The sequence below is a fragment of the Balaenoptera musculus genome, chromosome 21 (assembly GCF_009873245.2).
Source record: "Balaenoptera musculus isolate JJ_BM4_2016_0621 chromosome 21, mBalMus1.pri.v3, whole genome shotgun sequence".
In the NCBI taxonomy this organism is placed as follows: domain Eukaryota; kingdom Metazoa; phylum Chordata; class Mammalia; order Artiodactyla; family Balaenopteridae; genus Balaenoptera; species Balaenoptera musculus.
The window spans coordinates 20,646,342-20,662,306 of NC_045805.1; the positions used below are offsets into that span (position 1 = coordinate 20,646,342).

The window sequence follows — 15,965 nt, forward strand, 5'->3', positions numbered from 1 at the left end:
TACTGGGCATATACCCTGAGAAAACCATACTTCAAAAAGAGTCATGTACCAAAATGTTCATTGCAGCTCTATTTACAATAGCCAGGACATGGAAGCAACCTAAGTGTCCATCAACGGATGAATGGATAAAGAAGATGTGGCACATATATGCAATGGAATATTACTCAGCCATATAAAGAAACGAAATTGAGTTATTTGTAGTGAGGTGGATGGACCTAGAGTCTGTCATACAGAGTGAAGTAAGTTCAGAAAGAGAAAAACAAATACCTATGCTAACCCATATATATGGAATCTAAAAAAAAAAAAAAAAAAATGGTCATGAAGAACCTAGGGGCAAGACGGGAATAAAGACGCAGACCTACTGGAGAATGGACTTGAGGATACGGGGAGGGGAAATGGTGAGCTGGAACAAAGCGAGAGAGTGGCGTGGACATATATACACTACCAAATGTAAAATAGATAGCTAGTGGGAAGCAGCCGCATAACACAGGGAGATCAGCGGCGCTTTGTGACCACCTAGAGGGGTGGGATAGGGAGGGTGGGAGGGAGGGAGATGCAAGAGGGAAGAGATATGGAGATATATGTTTATGTATATCTGATTCATTTTGTTATAAAGCAGAAACTAACACAACATTGTAAAGCAATTATACTCCAATAAAGATGTTAAACAAATTTTTTTAATTAAATAAATGGAATATAACTATATATATGCCGCCAAAGTTTATGTTATATAGAAAATATAAGAAGAAAACACTGAGCTTAAGAATCAAAACTTTCCAGAATTTAATATGCATATAGCAAAGGTAATATCACATTTAACTTTGGATGTCCAATTCTTTTATTTTTAGCCATCTTATAAAAACATTTTTTAAGATTAACATTGAACTGGGAATTACATTCATGATAGAATTTGTTTCTATTTCCTTGAGATAGTCTAACATTTGCCTTAAACATTTGCAAAGCAACTCCATGGAGAACATTTCAGAACATTTCCTTCAGGCAGGCATTTGAGAATATACATGGACAGTCAGTGTGTGAGATTTAGTCAAGAAAATCTCTCTGAAACAAAATAATATTTTAAAGCCACACATCACTTTACATGTACTGTTATTCTAGGCTCTGTGAAATATACAGGGTTCTGTCTCCAGTCTATGTCTTCAGCCACTGCTCAGGTGTTCTCTGGACCTCATCATGTCTGGAAATGTTCTCACCTTCAAGATCTCAAAATCTGAGTTTGCATTTTCTGATGATAAACCTGTCTTAGCATTTCTTGTATTTTTTTAACTCCTATTGAACTTGATCATTAATTTATTATCTGTTGCTATTCTTTACCCTGTGCTGTTTCTGCAGCTGGACACTGCTGTTCTGGCTTTACATGTCTGTATCCAACAGGAAAAAAATAATAGCCATTTAAGGGGCATCATTTTTTTGTTACTTTAGAACACCACGTTCCTATGACTTTTTGCCACTCCTGTCCAGTAAATCCTCAGTTTTGAATCTCTCTCACTGTTAATTCTGCCTGTTTCTGTTGCATAATGTTGCAAAACTAATTAGAGCCAGTGAATGAGCAACCCTGTAATTAATGTCTATATCAGAGACACTTCAGTTTCAAAAGTGAGAGAGGATATTATAAAACTGGTATAAACTAGCTCTGTCTAAGAGAAACAAAAGTAGGCCTATTTTCCCATCAGAATTTGTCTTCAGGGATGCTTAAAATTTTCTTATTTTTAAAGAAGTTTAGGCATTTCCAATGTCAGCTTTAAGTTTAAGCTGACAAGAAGTTTAGGCTCAAGAAGTGAATTCCTCTGTCTCATCCCAAATTCAGTTCAACCAGAATCAATTCCTTTCTCCTTCCATGAGAAGACTGAGATCTCACCACCTCAAAATATTTCTCTCTCTCTTCTTAGTCCTTTTCTTTGTCTGAGTTTAAAAAATAGTTCTTCAGTTCTTACTCAAAATTCTTTTCATTGTTCTACTACTTCATTGGCTTTCTTTTGAGGTCAGAGCAGAGGGTTGAGGCTGGCTATCATAATCCCTTGCCTTTCCTCTTCTACTAATCCCAGCCTCCCAGGAGGTAGAAAATATGTCTTTCCAACCCACAGACCTAGGCGTTATCTAGGAGTCCCTCTTTGGTTTTATATACATTTTTTCCACACAGGACTTGCTCATCCATCATGATAGATTCAAGCGAGACTTAAGCAACTGTCACACCCCAGCCTGCTTTCTACAGATGTGTTGGTTGATGGATAAAATGCTGATTTTTTCCAGTGTTGCTACTGGAAGTAGTTAGAAAGTCCAAAGTTAGAAAGTTCAAAGCTGAACTTATTTTTGCCATTGAGCCTACAAATTTTACTAGTCCAAGTGTAAAAATCACTACATGTCCTTATATAGTCATAGTTGTGAAACCTTGGGTCAGTCATAAATGGCCCTCTTTTCAGTATCTCCAGATAAAATTAGTCACCAGGTCTTGAAGGTTGCTCTTCCACCACACTTCTCACACTTATTACCAAGTTGTACGTTATTACTGATACTCTGTCAGATAGCTCCACGTTGTCCTTCTGCCAGCTTAATCTTAAAGCGTAACTCTGATCATTTCAAGCCACTGAGCTCTTCGAGAACTTTGTACATTCCTTCTCTTGGACGCTGTTGTACATACAGACCCCTTAGTTTGCATTCATGGCTTTTCTTTCTCTGGCCTCAAAACATACTCGCAGTTGTTTTTGCTCACAATATTCCATTAGCCAGTTTGGATGGCATGCTGCTTCCTAATTGCGACCAGAATGGTCATTTTGTTCCTCCCTCTAGGGACATCTTCTGTTGAAACTCCATATTCTTAAGTCCTTTATCGTAGTCAGTATCTTCCCATGAGAAATGGTTTACTCTCCAACCAGATGTGAATTCTCCTTTCTTTAATTCCCATGTTCTTACTATTTTTACTTTTTGTCTCATAAATATTATTTGTGTACTGTTTTATCCTCCTCATAGAGTATTATTTTCTAAAGAAAAGGATGTATGCTTAACCCATGGTTAAAACACTGGGACACCATTCTTACTTACACTAGTCAATCATTTATTGCTTGTACAAATGTGACTATTTGATTGTAGTAGAAATATGTATACAACTGTCATGTAAAAATAATATTAGATCTCTCTGCAAAGTTGTTTTCAATAATCAGGTAGCAAGTATCATTTTACCTAATAAATAGTTAAAAGGATTGATGCATGAAGAAAGTACAGGATTTATTCACAGATGAGTCCCAGTCTCTGTTAGAACTTGAAAGAGATACTAGGTCCTTTATACTCCTCTTTCCCTGTTCATTTTAAACAGAGCCCACCATATGCATGCAAACTGCTGCAGTCATTCATTAAGTAAATTCAACCTCTCATTTTCCTTAAATCATCGCTGATTTGAGCTTACTGTTTTCTCAACTTAGGCCTAAGAAAATTATGGCCAGTTATTCATTCTCTAATTAACCTAAAAGTGAACTATATTTCATTGCTTGTAGGATGGTATGGGAAATCTGAGAGTCACCAAGAAGGGAATCCGACTTGAAGGTATATCTGAGTTTCTACTTCCATTGTATGTGAAAGAAATTCATTCCCGAAAGGTATGTGATACTGGCTTTGGCTTACTGTAAAAGATAATTTAGAGGTTATGTTTTAGCTTAAAATAGGAGGACAGTTACCCCTTATCTCTTCAGTATGCGTTTAGTTATTTTAAGCTAAAGACTTATTTGAAGAAATCAAAACAATGAAGCAATTGAAAAACCAGTGGAGAAGTTAGTTTCAAACTGACAAATTAGAGAGCCATTTCAAATTAAACTGCAGTGTTGCGCTTGTTAGTCTATAAAATATGCCCCTCTGTTTTCAATGGACATTAAAAATCCAGTTATATTAATTCCAAAAGGGGCATTTAACATATTTTGAGTAATTTCTGCAAGAACCTTGACTTGAATAAATGATATTAATTCAATGTATTTTACATCTTTTCAGCTTTAAGGGACATGCATTTTCTAAAAGAGGTGACAGAAAGTCTTAGTACAGAAATTAACTTTATTTCTGGATGTACATTATTTAAAAGCAGTAAGAATATTTATTCTTTCAAATGTATGTGTGTATGTGTGTGTGCTATGTGTGTTTTATCACCTAGCAGCATGCTAAAAATCAAAACATTATAGCTTAGACATTGTTCATTTTGGCTTAAGTGTGTTATTTCTCAGAAGGTAGTATCTTTGGTACATCAGAATCTCACTAGACTCTTTCAAATGTAATAGGCTTTCCCCTGGGATATGTGTGTATGTGTGGAAATAAATTTAGTAAAACAGAATAATTAGAAAGATTGTTATATAAAATGTGGAAAGATTACTAACCTTATTTCATAAATATGAAAGTATATTTTAGACTAGAATGTTTTAATATTAGCAATATATTAGCAAATGAGTTGCATAGTAAGCCAAAATTTTATAATTTGCTTCGAGGCTATTTTTCCCTTAAATACCAAAGTGAACACAGAACAAAGCGTTCTTTTTCATAAAAATTCTAATTAGGATAATTATATTAAGTTTAAATTTTATTTTGTTATGTGTGAACTTGCAGAGCTTCCTAATATACTATATTGACTGCTACTCTGGGTACTGGAAATTTTTTATTAAGATTACTTTCTGGATTTTGGTCAGAGAATAAATAATACGATAGACACATGTATGAACACCTGACCTTACTGATTAAACTATCAAAACTAATTAAACTTAAAATAAAAAGTTTGTTTGGTGTTTTTATTTGATTTGATTGTTAGGAAAACTGAAAACAAATAGCATGCTTACACATATTAGCATCTTCCCTTTGATTGGAAGTTATCACCACTCAGTTATTTTCTGGTTCCTTCTTGTGTTTGGCACCACTAAACAGTTTCATATTTGAAGAAATGAAAACTCATACTTGGAAATAAAAACAGTACTTAACATAGGACAAAGGTGAGAGTCATCATAGGCAGGACCTTCTTTGAAAATGTATCCTATTGATAAGTCTGGGGATGGCAAAAAAAAAAAAAGATTTATCTTCAAAACCATTTTAGACCAATTTGGAGCAGCTTCCTGGGAGTACAGTTTAGAGGATTGTGAAGCCCTCTGCCAGCAGGAGGGTCATAGAATTTACCTTCCTAGTAGGAACATTTTTGAGAGCAAGCAACAGGTGTAAACGAGGATACTCCTGGGAAACGGGGATGTATGTTCACTCCAACTATGGACCAAATAAGAAAGAATTCACTGATGTTATAGCATTAAAATGTGAGGTGGTGGCAGATGGGCTTTCTAACCTTTATCCCTGGGAAAGTTCACAAGCATTTCTAAAACTCGCCGTATTGATGGAAATCTATATGCTCTCTTTCACGTCCCCAGTCCTGTCGCTTCTCCTCTGGTTATCATTTGCCCCTCAGTAACTGCGAAGCTTGATACAGCCCAGGCAGGTGGCAGCATGTTCCATCAGCAGTCAGATGGGAGGACTGGTTAGAGAACAGAAAAAGAAGGAGACTCATTTATTCCTTGGAAATGTCTCTACCCACATACCACAAAAAAATAAATATTTAAAATAAAGAGAAATATATCTTTTATAAGCAGTCCCCATATTAGGATTCTCTTGTCCATGAATGCATGCAGTTGTTTTTTCTCTGCCGTGAAGTTTATTCACTGTTTCAAAAAGCCAGCCACAATGTTCCTGAGCCTTAATTTTCTCATTAATAAAGTGAGTTTGGTAGAAACTTAACAAAATACGTGATTCTTAGGTTAAGAAAGAACACAACAAATTCAGTAATACTAGTAGAGATGAGGTTTTACATTATTTTTTTAATTCCACTTAGTTCAGTCTTTCCACACATTTTCATGTATTCAAATGTTTTTATGATAAAATGTCAAAATTCCTGTAGGTAAGATAAGAAAATATATTAAATTCAACAGGTACTTACAAAGATTCAATTAAGCTGAGAAAAATAGTAGTGTACAAACAATTTTGATTTGTGCAGATTTTTTTCCTGCAGTTTTGATTTGTGTGTGTGTTTTCCTGCACTAATGCCAGTGGATTGCCTTCTTTCTATTTAGCCAGTATTCCACTCTGAAATAAAGAATTTTCTTATTTAAAATTATTTTCTGGTTACATAGGTATTTATTTAATCCTATACATGGAAATGTAATACATTTCTATTGGTCAGAAAATGCAGTTGCTCACAGACACACACACCTAGCCTCCTAACTTAATAAACCATGGGCTGTTTCTACCCGACAGGCTAGCTGTAGGGTAGTTGGCTGTCTCCACCACCAAATTTCTATAGATATTTGAAATTCTACTATTATCCAATGCAGTTTACTCTCTTATTCATGCTTTAAAAAAAAACAAAAAAAAAAAACTTTTTAAGTGGTTGATCATATCAGCACACAGAAAAACATATTCTGTGTTTAAAGTATCTTAGAATTCAATGCATCTTCAAAATTAACATTATTTTCAGAGAGTAGGTACTGAACATTTGTGAAGTTAAATATATAGTTTTCTTTAGATACAAAATATTCGAAGAACTTGGGATTTGACCTTGCATATATTATAACATTCTGAATGGGTCTTTAATGCATGTGGTCTAACATTAGGTTAAATATTTGAAATATCAGGAAATTAGGACTTGTAATCACCAGTTTTTTAATGTAATTGAAAAGTTTCTCAAGGTTTCATGAATTCAGAGTGCTCAGGTGGTTAGATTATCTATATTTCACTGATTCTTACCAGAAAAAAATTGCATCATGAGTTCTCTAGGACTATCTTAAGTATTATCCAACTTCATCTGATATTAACTGAATACCTCTCTTATTTTTTTCTGTTTAAGCCTCCTCAGTTAAGGTGATACCTCACTATTGCCCCTCATCCCAGCATCCTGCATGACAGATTGATAATTGTGTCAGGGGAATGGCTACCAGATAATTCCAGTTCCTGTAATTCCACAGCAAAACAAAGAAGTCTGCATTTTTTTAGGATTCCTGTGTTAGCAGAGCTGTGAGCAATGTTCTACCCTCTCTTCACTTCCAGTCATTTCACTTGGCTTCAGAGCTGTGATACTAACTGCGTTCTTGGTTACAATCAGTTTTTCATCTCCTGTGTTCAATTCTTCTTTATAGAATTCAGACACAAAGCCATGGAGCCAGGCCTGTTCAGCAGACCTCTTCCCTGGTTACACAACATGATAAGTCTCCTGACCCTGTGTCCTTCAGCTACCATGGCAAATCTCCTCTATTCAGGTTTCTTTCTCCCGTGCAAACCAATCATAAATAGATATCTGCAAGCTTCTATAATCTTTTTATTATTATCATTCTTATTATTATTTCACATTCAGATGTTTAATACTGGTGAACTTTATTATTTACTGTAATGTCTTTATTCAAGTTAAAACACACACATGCACACAAATCATCCAAAAATCTTTACACTCAAGAAAAAAAAACCTGTTAACATATGGTGAACATCATGACAGTTATATAATTATACATTTGCACAAATAAAAAAGATAAAACAATAAAAATAAAAAAGATAAATATATAGGGAGACATGTACCTGCTATTTATAATTAGTATGTTATACATAATTAAATAGAAGAAACATAAACTGACATAAATTAGAAAGAATTGCTGACCTTAAATATTTTTTTACCACAAAAATGTTTTTTTTAAACTGTCTTTATGGTTAAGAATAAAAGACGACGAAAACCATTAGGAAGCTGGATGCATTAGCTCCATGTTTTCATTTCAGACAGTGTTCATTAACTCCCTGCAGTGCAATTTGGGGTGATTAGCTTCCCTCCAGTTTGTCTTCACCCCTATTCATTTTCAGTTTTTTTTGATAATTATATGATTTTAACTTTGTCAGAGTTCATAATATTTACATTCTGTTCTGCAGATTTAATTGCCTTGGCACTTTGGTCTTAACTCACAATACAGATGCCTGCCATTCTCAACACCAGTCCTTTTTTTATGGATTCTCCAGGACTGAGTTCATTATTCAAATCATTCCTTCCTTTCTTGTATTTCATTGTTAATTAGTTTTGTGTGTTTGTTTGCTGATACTTGAAATATTGCATGCAAAAGGTGTCTGACTGTTGTCTTTATTCTTTTCTGGAATGTTATTAATGGTTCATCCCTTCTTTTCCTGTTAGCTCATTGCTCTGTGGAATTCTAGCACTGAATATTGCCATAAAAAGTCTCAGGAAAGTCTGGTATTTTTCTCCTGTTGATGACAGGCACGTTCTGCCTGGATGTCTGATACATTTTTGCCATTTCATTTCTTTAATTTCAGAAACCTTTTCTATATTATATCACTCAATATTTTTCAGTTACATTTGTTAAGGTTTTCAGAGAAAGCAATAATTCTTATGTTGGATCTTCTTTGTCCTCCACAGCTATCATAATTTCTCTAATTATTTTAAACTTTGTATGTTTCCTCTGAATACAAGTAAGTTATTATCTAGAGCAGTGGTCCCCAACCTTTTTGGCGCCAGAGACCAGTTTTGTGGAAGACAATTTTTCCATGGACCGGGGTGGCAGGGGGATGGTTTCGGGATGATTCAAGCACATTACATTTATTGTGCACTTTATTTCTATTATTATTACACTGTAATATATAATGAAATAATTATACAAATCATCTTAATGCTGACAGGAGGCGGAACTCAGGCGGTTATGCAAGCGATGGGGAGCAGCTATAAATACAGACGAAGCTTCCCTTGCTCGCCCGCCGCTCACTTCATGCTGTGTGGCTCTGTTCCTAACAGGCCACCTACCGGTACCAGTCCGTGGCCTGGGGGTTGGGGACCACTGATCTAGAGTCTGTCTTCTCTGCCATTAGTTTATTTTTCTCTGTATGAATTTTGCCTTTGCTCTAATTCATGTATTTTATGTATAAGGGTGTTGTTTCCACTCTCAGAATTTTCCTTAGGTCCACAGTCTTTTAAATCTTTACAGGTTGTTTTATTGTGTTCAAGCTATGGTTTTATTAAAATCCAAAATTTTAAATACTAAAACTTAAGGTTCTTTCCTTACCTAGTTTGCATTATCCCTAATGAGTACAATTTGAGGTAGGAAAATTACTTTCTGGCAATTTTGTTTGCCTTGAGAGATTGTTGATGGGAAGGGCAAGCTAGACTGTGAGTAAATGCCTTGTGCCAACCAGACTTGGACTCTGTTAATTCCATGGGTCTAAGTGGCCCTTTTTGCCTCTGTAGATTTCTTCCAATGACATATACAGTCTGGTAGATTTTTCCAGTACTGTCTACTCTACTACCTTCTTTCCTCTACCCAGATCAGTTTATTTGGGTTACACTTCTCAGAAATATGTCAACATTTGTTCTTTTCTTCTGGGACATGGGTGAAAATAGGGCAGGGATACATACTGTATGCTACTATGAAGTAATCTTTCTTTTCTTGGCTTTCACTTTTTCAAGTTTATGACACAAGCTTGTATCAAAAATTGATGGCTGTTCCAAGAAAAATCTGATTTTTAAAAGAAATAATTTTTGTTTAAGTTGTTAAGTAATGAGGGAGAGTTTTTGAAACTTTTCTATTTTGATGTATTGTATTAGGTAGGATCCTTCCTTCCTCCCTCCTGTCCTCCCTTCTTCCTTTTCTTTTTTCTTTTTTCCTTCCTTCCTTCCTTCCTTCCTTTTTTATTTCCTTCATGACCAATAGCCCCCAATACCATAATTTGAATAGTCCATTTTTCCCATCGCTGATTTGTAGTACAACTTTCCTCATATACTACATTCTTAAATGTACGTAGATTTATTTATGGCCCCTCTATCTGTTCTATTGATATATTTGGACTAAAACCAAACTGTAAGTTTAAGGAACTGTTACAGCAAGTTCTTTTTTATTGCTCTTTTTCAAAACCTTTTGACTATTGTGCATTTTCTCTTCCAAATGAACTTAATAATCAGCTGTCAAGTTTCATAAAAATTCCAATTGGAAACTTAATTATGGTTGCATTTAATTTGAGAAAATTGACATCTTTATAGTTTTGAGATTTTTCTATCTAGAAATATGGCTTCTCTCCTGATTTTTTTTTCTTTTGAGAACTTACTTTGTGTTGTTCAGGAACATTTCTTAACATTCTTTTTCATATAAGCATTACAAGTTTCTTGTCAATCACTTTATGGTTCATATTGTGTATGAGAATGGGTTTTCCATTCCTTTTTCTCTTCACCTTTGTGCTTGTGGAGAAAAACTATTCCTTTTGGTGTTGTGAATGTAAGCTGGCCATTTTCTTGAAATTTTTTCATTTCTATTATATTTCAAATCATTTTTGTGGCTGTTCAACAGATAATGGTTTTTAACACTAGCTAACATTCAGCATAGAGTAAATTTCTGAAGTCCAATTCCTGGCTTCAAATCCTGGCTCTGTTACTTAGCAGTTGTGACTTGTTACCTTATTTTACCTCTCTGTGCCTTACTTTTATCATCTGCAAAATAAAGTTCATAGTAGCCCCTAATATTTTTAGGGACTAGAGTGTTATGGTTTTTATTAGAAGACATAAACGAGGTAAAACCTATACCACAGAGTCCAACACAAGAAACAGTATTGCTTATTTTTAATGAAAGCCAAACATTATACTAAATCCTTTGCATATTTTTCATCCTTTGCATATATTTAATCCTCACTATGTGATGAGTGTTATGATCAAAGACAGTATATTTTAAAAGTAGAATATAAGAATTTGCTAACACATTGCAAATGGGATGTGAGAATAAGAGAGAATCACATACGATATCAAGGTTTTTTGTTCTGAGTAGTCACTATTAGCCAATTTGGGGCAAAGTAGGGAGTGGGGGAAGATTTTGAGCACAATTTTGGAGCTGATAATTTTGTCTACTAGAAGAGCAGGCATTTCAAGTTAGCAGGTGGCTATCTGAGTGTAGATTTCATGTTGAGGTATAAGCTCGAGACACAAATTAGAGACATTTTTATATCAATATTAATATCTATATCTATCTATCTAATTTAAATACATGATATCAGACAAGAATATCAGTAAGTACGTGTGGATAGAATACTGAATATTCTATCTATAATCACTATAATCCATCACTCCAATATTGAAGAGTTTGGAAAGAAGTGTAAGAACCAACCACAGACTAAGAAGGAGAGATTGGTGAAGTAGTAAGAAAACCAAGAGAGTATGGTATCCTGAAAGGAAAGAGAAGAAAGTGTTTCCAAGTTGATAGAGTGAAGAACTGTTTCTGATGGGTCAAGTAACATGAAGTCTGAAAATCCATCCTTCTATTATTAGCTTGATTATAGTCTAGTCAGAAATCAATGTTTCTTCCATATTCTTAGATATCTATCAATGTAATTTTTATTATTTCTCTCATTTAATATATTCAGTGGATTCCATGAAAAGGTATCTAAATGTCAAAGCAACAACCCTGTGAGGTGAACAGAGCAGATAATTTTATTGCCATTTTGCCGATACTTTACCTCAAGACTTAGGGAATTTAAGTGATGTGTCCAAGGTCTGAGGACTCAAAAGTGAGCCAGAACTCAACATCTCAAGTCATTGCTTCTTGTTCTATCCACCTCGTCTTTGCAAAAGTTTCTTCTATAGTTGTCTCTCTGTAAATTGTAGACCTGCTGTTCTAAATAATTAATGACTGTAAATATTTACAGTCTGACAGCACTAGAAATAATAGGACTTTAAGTTCCTCGGGGTTTTTTTTATTATTGGAGTATAGTTGATTTACAATGTTGTGTTAGTTTCTGCTGTAGAGCAAAATGAGTCAGTTACACATATACATACATCCACTCTTATTTTAGATTCTATTCCATATAGATCATTACGGAGTATTGAATAGAGTTCTGTGTGCTATAAGAATAGTAGTTCTTATTAATTGTCTATTTTATATATATAGTAGTGTGTATATGTCAATCCCAATTTATCCCTCCCCCCTTTTCCCCCTTGGTAACCATAAGTTTGTTTTCTACACCTGTGACTCAATTTCTGTTTTGTAAATAGCTTCATTTGTACCATTTTTTTAGATTCCACATATAAGTGATATCATATGATATTTGTCTTTCTCCGTCTGACTTACTTCACTCAGTGTGATAATCTCTGGGTCCATCCATGTCACTGCAAATGGCATTATTTTGTTCTTTTTTATGGCTGAGTAATGTTCCATTGTATATATGTACCACATTTTCTTTATCCATTTTTCCATCAGTGGACATTTAGGTTGTTTCCATATCCTGGCTATTGTAAATAGTGCTGCAGTGAATATTGGGGTGCATGTATCCTTTCAAATTACGGTTTTCTATGGATATGTGCCCAGGAGTGGGATTGCAGGGTCATATGGTAGCTTTATTTTTAGTTTTTTAAGGAATCTCCATACTCTTCTCCATAGTGGCTGTACCAATTTACATTCCTCAGTTTTGATGAACTTAAGCCTCTTCTGTTATATTTAACAAACATCTACAAATAATTAATCTGAGCCTCTTTATTGAGGTTATGTGTACATGCTGGTTAAGGAACACTAGTAATAAATACAGAAAAGATAACACACATTTGTGCAACAAAGTGCTTTTCAGTGTTTGTAAATTCAGACATCTTTGGTAAAATCCACTCAAAGCTGAAGAAAATATCTAAATACAAGGATAAAAATAAATAATTATATACAGTTTTTTAAGTGGTTCATAGATGCCCCTCAACCATGTGTCAACAGATGAAAACACTGAAACCACCTATGTAACTACTCACTACAGTTTAATAATCCTGAACGTTAAACTTTGCAGGTTTACAAAGCATTTTTATACATATTACCTTACTTAATTCATACTGCTATACAGGAGGAGATATTGTCTTCATTTGCATATGGCAATTTAGCTATCTCAAGTTGTGCAAAGAAAAGTCTTAATACTATGACTCAAACCTAAATTCCCCATTCTGATTCATTGCTTTTAAACAATTCATAAAATTAAGAATTATTCCAGGTATAAAGGAAGAATATATCTTAGGTAACTCTATAGATAGTCTCATTTGACCAATGAAAAATTTTATTTGAAAGGAAAATTAAAACCTTTGAGCTATCAGAAGATACATTTTAAGTACTGATTAAAAATGTATCTTATTACTTGTCCAAAATAAAAAAAAAATTATCTTTCATTACCAAATTAAAAAAATTTTTAAAAACAATTCATCGTATTCTCCAAAGTAATTTTTTTACATATTCTCCAGGAATTCCATATTTCTATTTCTGTGTATGGTGTTCTGGGCTAGACCCACAGAAGAAAGAATGTGAATAATTTCAACACAATGAATCTTGTTTAAAAATAAGCCAAAAAAATAGCGTGATAGGAAATCCTCATTAAGCTAGGACACGGTTTGATGTTGCTAAATATATAAGTGTAGGTGAGCTTGGTTATAGAAATGCAGTAATCCACGGAGTTAAAAAAAATGTAGGAGGTTCTAAAAGGAATTCTACTTACCGTATATTTTTTCCAGAGATGATACTATTGTCCTCTCACAGGTGTTGTCTCTCAGACACTGCAGAAGCTTTACAAAGACATGAAGATTCCCTCCTTACCTCAAATGTAGTTGTTTTTATAAACAAACACATAAACCAATTACCTGTAGTGTCCCATCTCGTTCTCTACCAAACACACACACACACACACACACACATAAACACACACACGTACACACTTAGCCCTACACTTACTTCTTCCTCCAGAAAAGATGTGAGATAATGAGATAGCAAACCTAGAACAAAAGGGAAGCACATTATTTTTTATTTTGTAGTTCCTTGTCCTTAGAAGTCAGGCCTGAGAACTGAGTATGGGAACAATCTTAGTGACAATATTTTTACTTTCAATTGGGCCTTCCATACTAAATAACTATTCATGGGTCAAGTTTGTATGCTTCCATATGAAAGCATATGAGCTGTACTTTGAAGAATGATTGAGATTTTGATTCTAAATTAGATAATTTGTGAGCCAGAAAATAGTTTATAGAAGACATAGTTTTTTTCAGGAAAAAGTGAGTAGAGCAATTTGGTTTGATTGAGGAATCCTGTGAGGTAACAGTCTCAAACCCAGGCACGCATACCCCTGTGGGTGTTCCAAGACTATTCATGGGGTACTGATGCATGGAGATCTATTTCCTGAGTCTCAAGTTTCAAATGCACTTGTTCCTAAATTTGATCTGCCCAAGAATGACCCTGTAGCTGGTACTGCTCGTTTTTCCAACTTCTCTACCACTACCACATCCATTATTTTTCAAAAGTAACAGATAACTGTCATCAATCCTTTGTTTTTACATTAAAAAATATATTGCTCAGGACATAAAAAGTTGAAAATGGGGGATGAGTGGTTGGCTAAACAAAGTGGGAGTATGAAGACACATTGCACCTGAATTAAAAGTAAAAAGATAGATAGATAGATCGATATGTAGACAGATAGATGTAAAAAAGTAGAGAGAAGAAAGTACTAGTCGCTAGATAAGAACTATTGAAGGAGAAGCCTATCCATCCAGGTTATATGGATGGCAAAATCCTCTGTCTTAGAATTATAAATCAAAAATAAGTTAGTTATCATGGGATAATATTAATACATTTATTTGAAATGAAACATTCAAATATTTTTCTGATAGAAAGTAAGGCCGGGTTTACTGATGAATTAGGTTATATGGCAAACATGTTCTGTCATTTGGGTAAGCTCAATGCAGGGCTCCACAAAATTGGAGCATTCTACAAAATATATTTAAAACACATATATAATATGTAGGGTCAGATATTTTATCCCTTGCAAAAAACAAACTTTTGATACCAAAAATATTTCAAATATCAGCTTAAAAATATTCAAGGACATATAGTTTAAAAAAATATTTTAGGAAATGAGTGAGCAAAAAAGTATTTGACGAATATGGATATAAAGGAGCAGAGAAACATTGATTTGGAATGCAGCTTAGGGCTTCACACACGCAGGGTTTGAATGCTAAGGAATTTGGAATTTATCCTCAAGGCAGTGAAACTCTAAAGTGCCTATGTTATCTTACATTTGCTTGGTTTACTATATTTCAAATTAATAAAATGCATTTTTTTTGCAAATAACAAAAGCTCTCCACTCTTTCCCCTTATTTTGTGTTACTGCATTTTAATGCGTTAGATAATCATTCTTTTAATATTTCTAAGAGAGTGATAGAAATTTTATTAAAAAGCACTATACTGAGTCACAAATAAAGACATAATGTTTTAAATAGAAATATTCAGTATCTTAATACTAAAATTTGTTACTCAGTTATTACAAATTAAATATTGTTTTTAGCTGGATTGATGGTTTATAAATGATTTGTAGATGTGGGACTGTTCCATCAAGTAAAATATTACAAAAACTAAAAGCAGTATAAAGCAAACAGACATAGAGTCTGCCTGATCTGTGATAGGAATCTGTGAAACCTTTCATACTCTTGCCTTCTAGCTTGAAAAACACTGGTTTTGACCAATATCATCTTTAGTCTAGTCCTACACTTTTCTCATTGTACTCTCTGTAGAGCTATCATAATAAAATTCAATCACACATATTAATACTATAACTACTTTACTGTCCATATTTTATCATAGTAAGCTTCCTCATCACTGTAAAAGCTCGTAATTTATTATAGTCATGATTTTGCATTTTCACATACTTCAACCACACTTCTCTGATTTTTCTTTGACTTGCATTAATAAAAAAAAAAAAAAAAGGAAAGATTTAGGGTATAATCTCTTCTTGTTAATTTTCCATCTCTATAGCAATTGAAATCTCTTTTGAAGTAATAAGCAGCCTCCTATAAATCAGAATTTGCTTTAAAAAGCACATCTGTGGCAAAATATATAATCTTTCTCACAAACTACGAAGACATATCAAGATTCTGAAATTCCCAGCGATTAAGAAAAGAAAGAAAAAACTGCATT

The 15,965-nt window shown here is 33.9% G+C and overlaps 1 protein-coding gene across 2 annotated transcripts in view; it reads left to right on the forward strand.

Annotated features, from left to right (window-relative positions):
• The window catches only part of SGCZ (sarcoglycan zeta), a 902,846-nt gene that overhangs the window by 745,956 nt on the left and 140,925 nt on the right, over positions 1-15,965 (forward strand). For both annotated transcript variants that reach the window (XM_036838469.1, XM_036838470.1), the window contains one exon: positions 3,507-3,608. In XM_036838469.1, the coding sequence (XP_036694364.1) occupies positions 3,507-3,608 (102 nt within the window). The remainder of the gene's footprint in view (positions 1-3,506; positions 3,609-15,965) is intronic.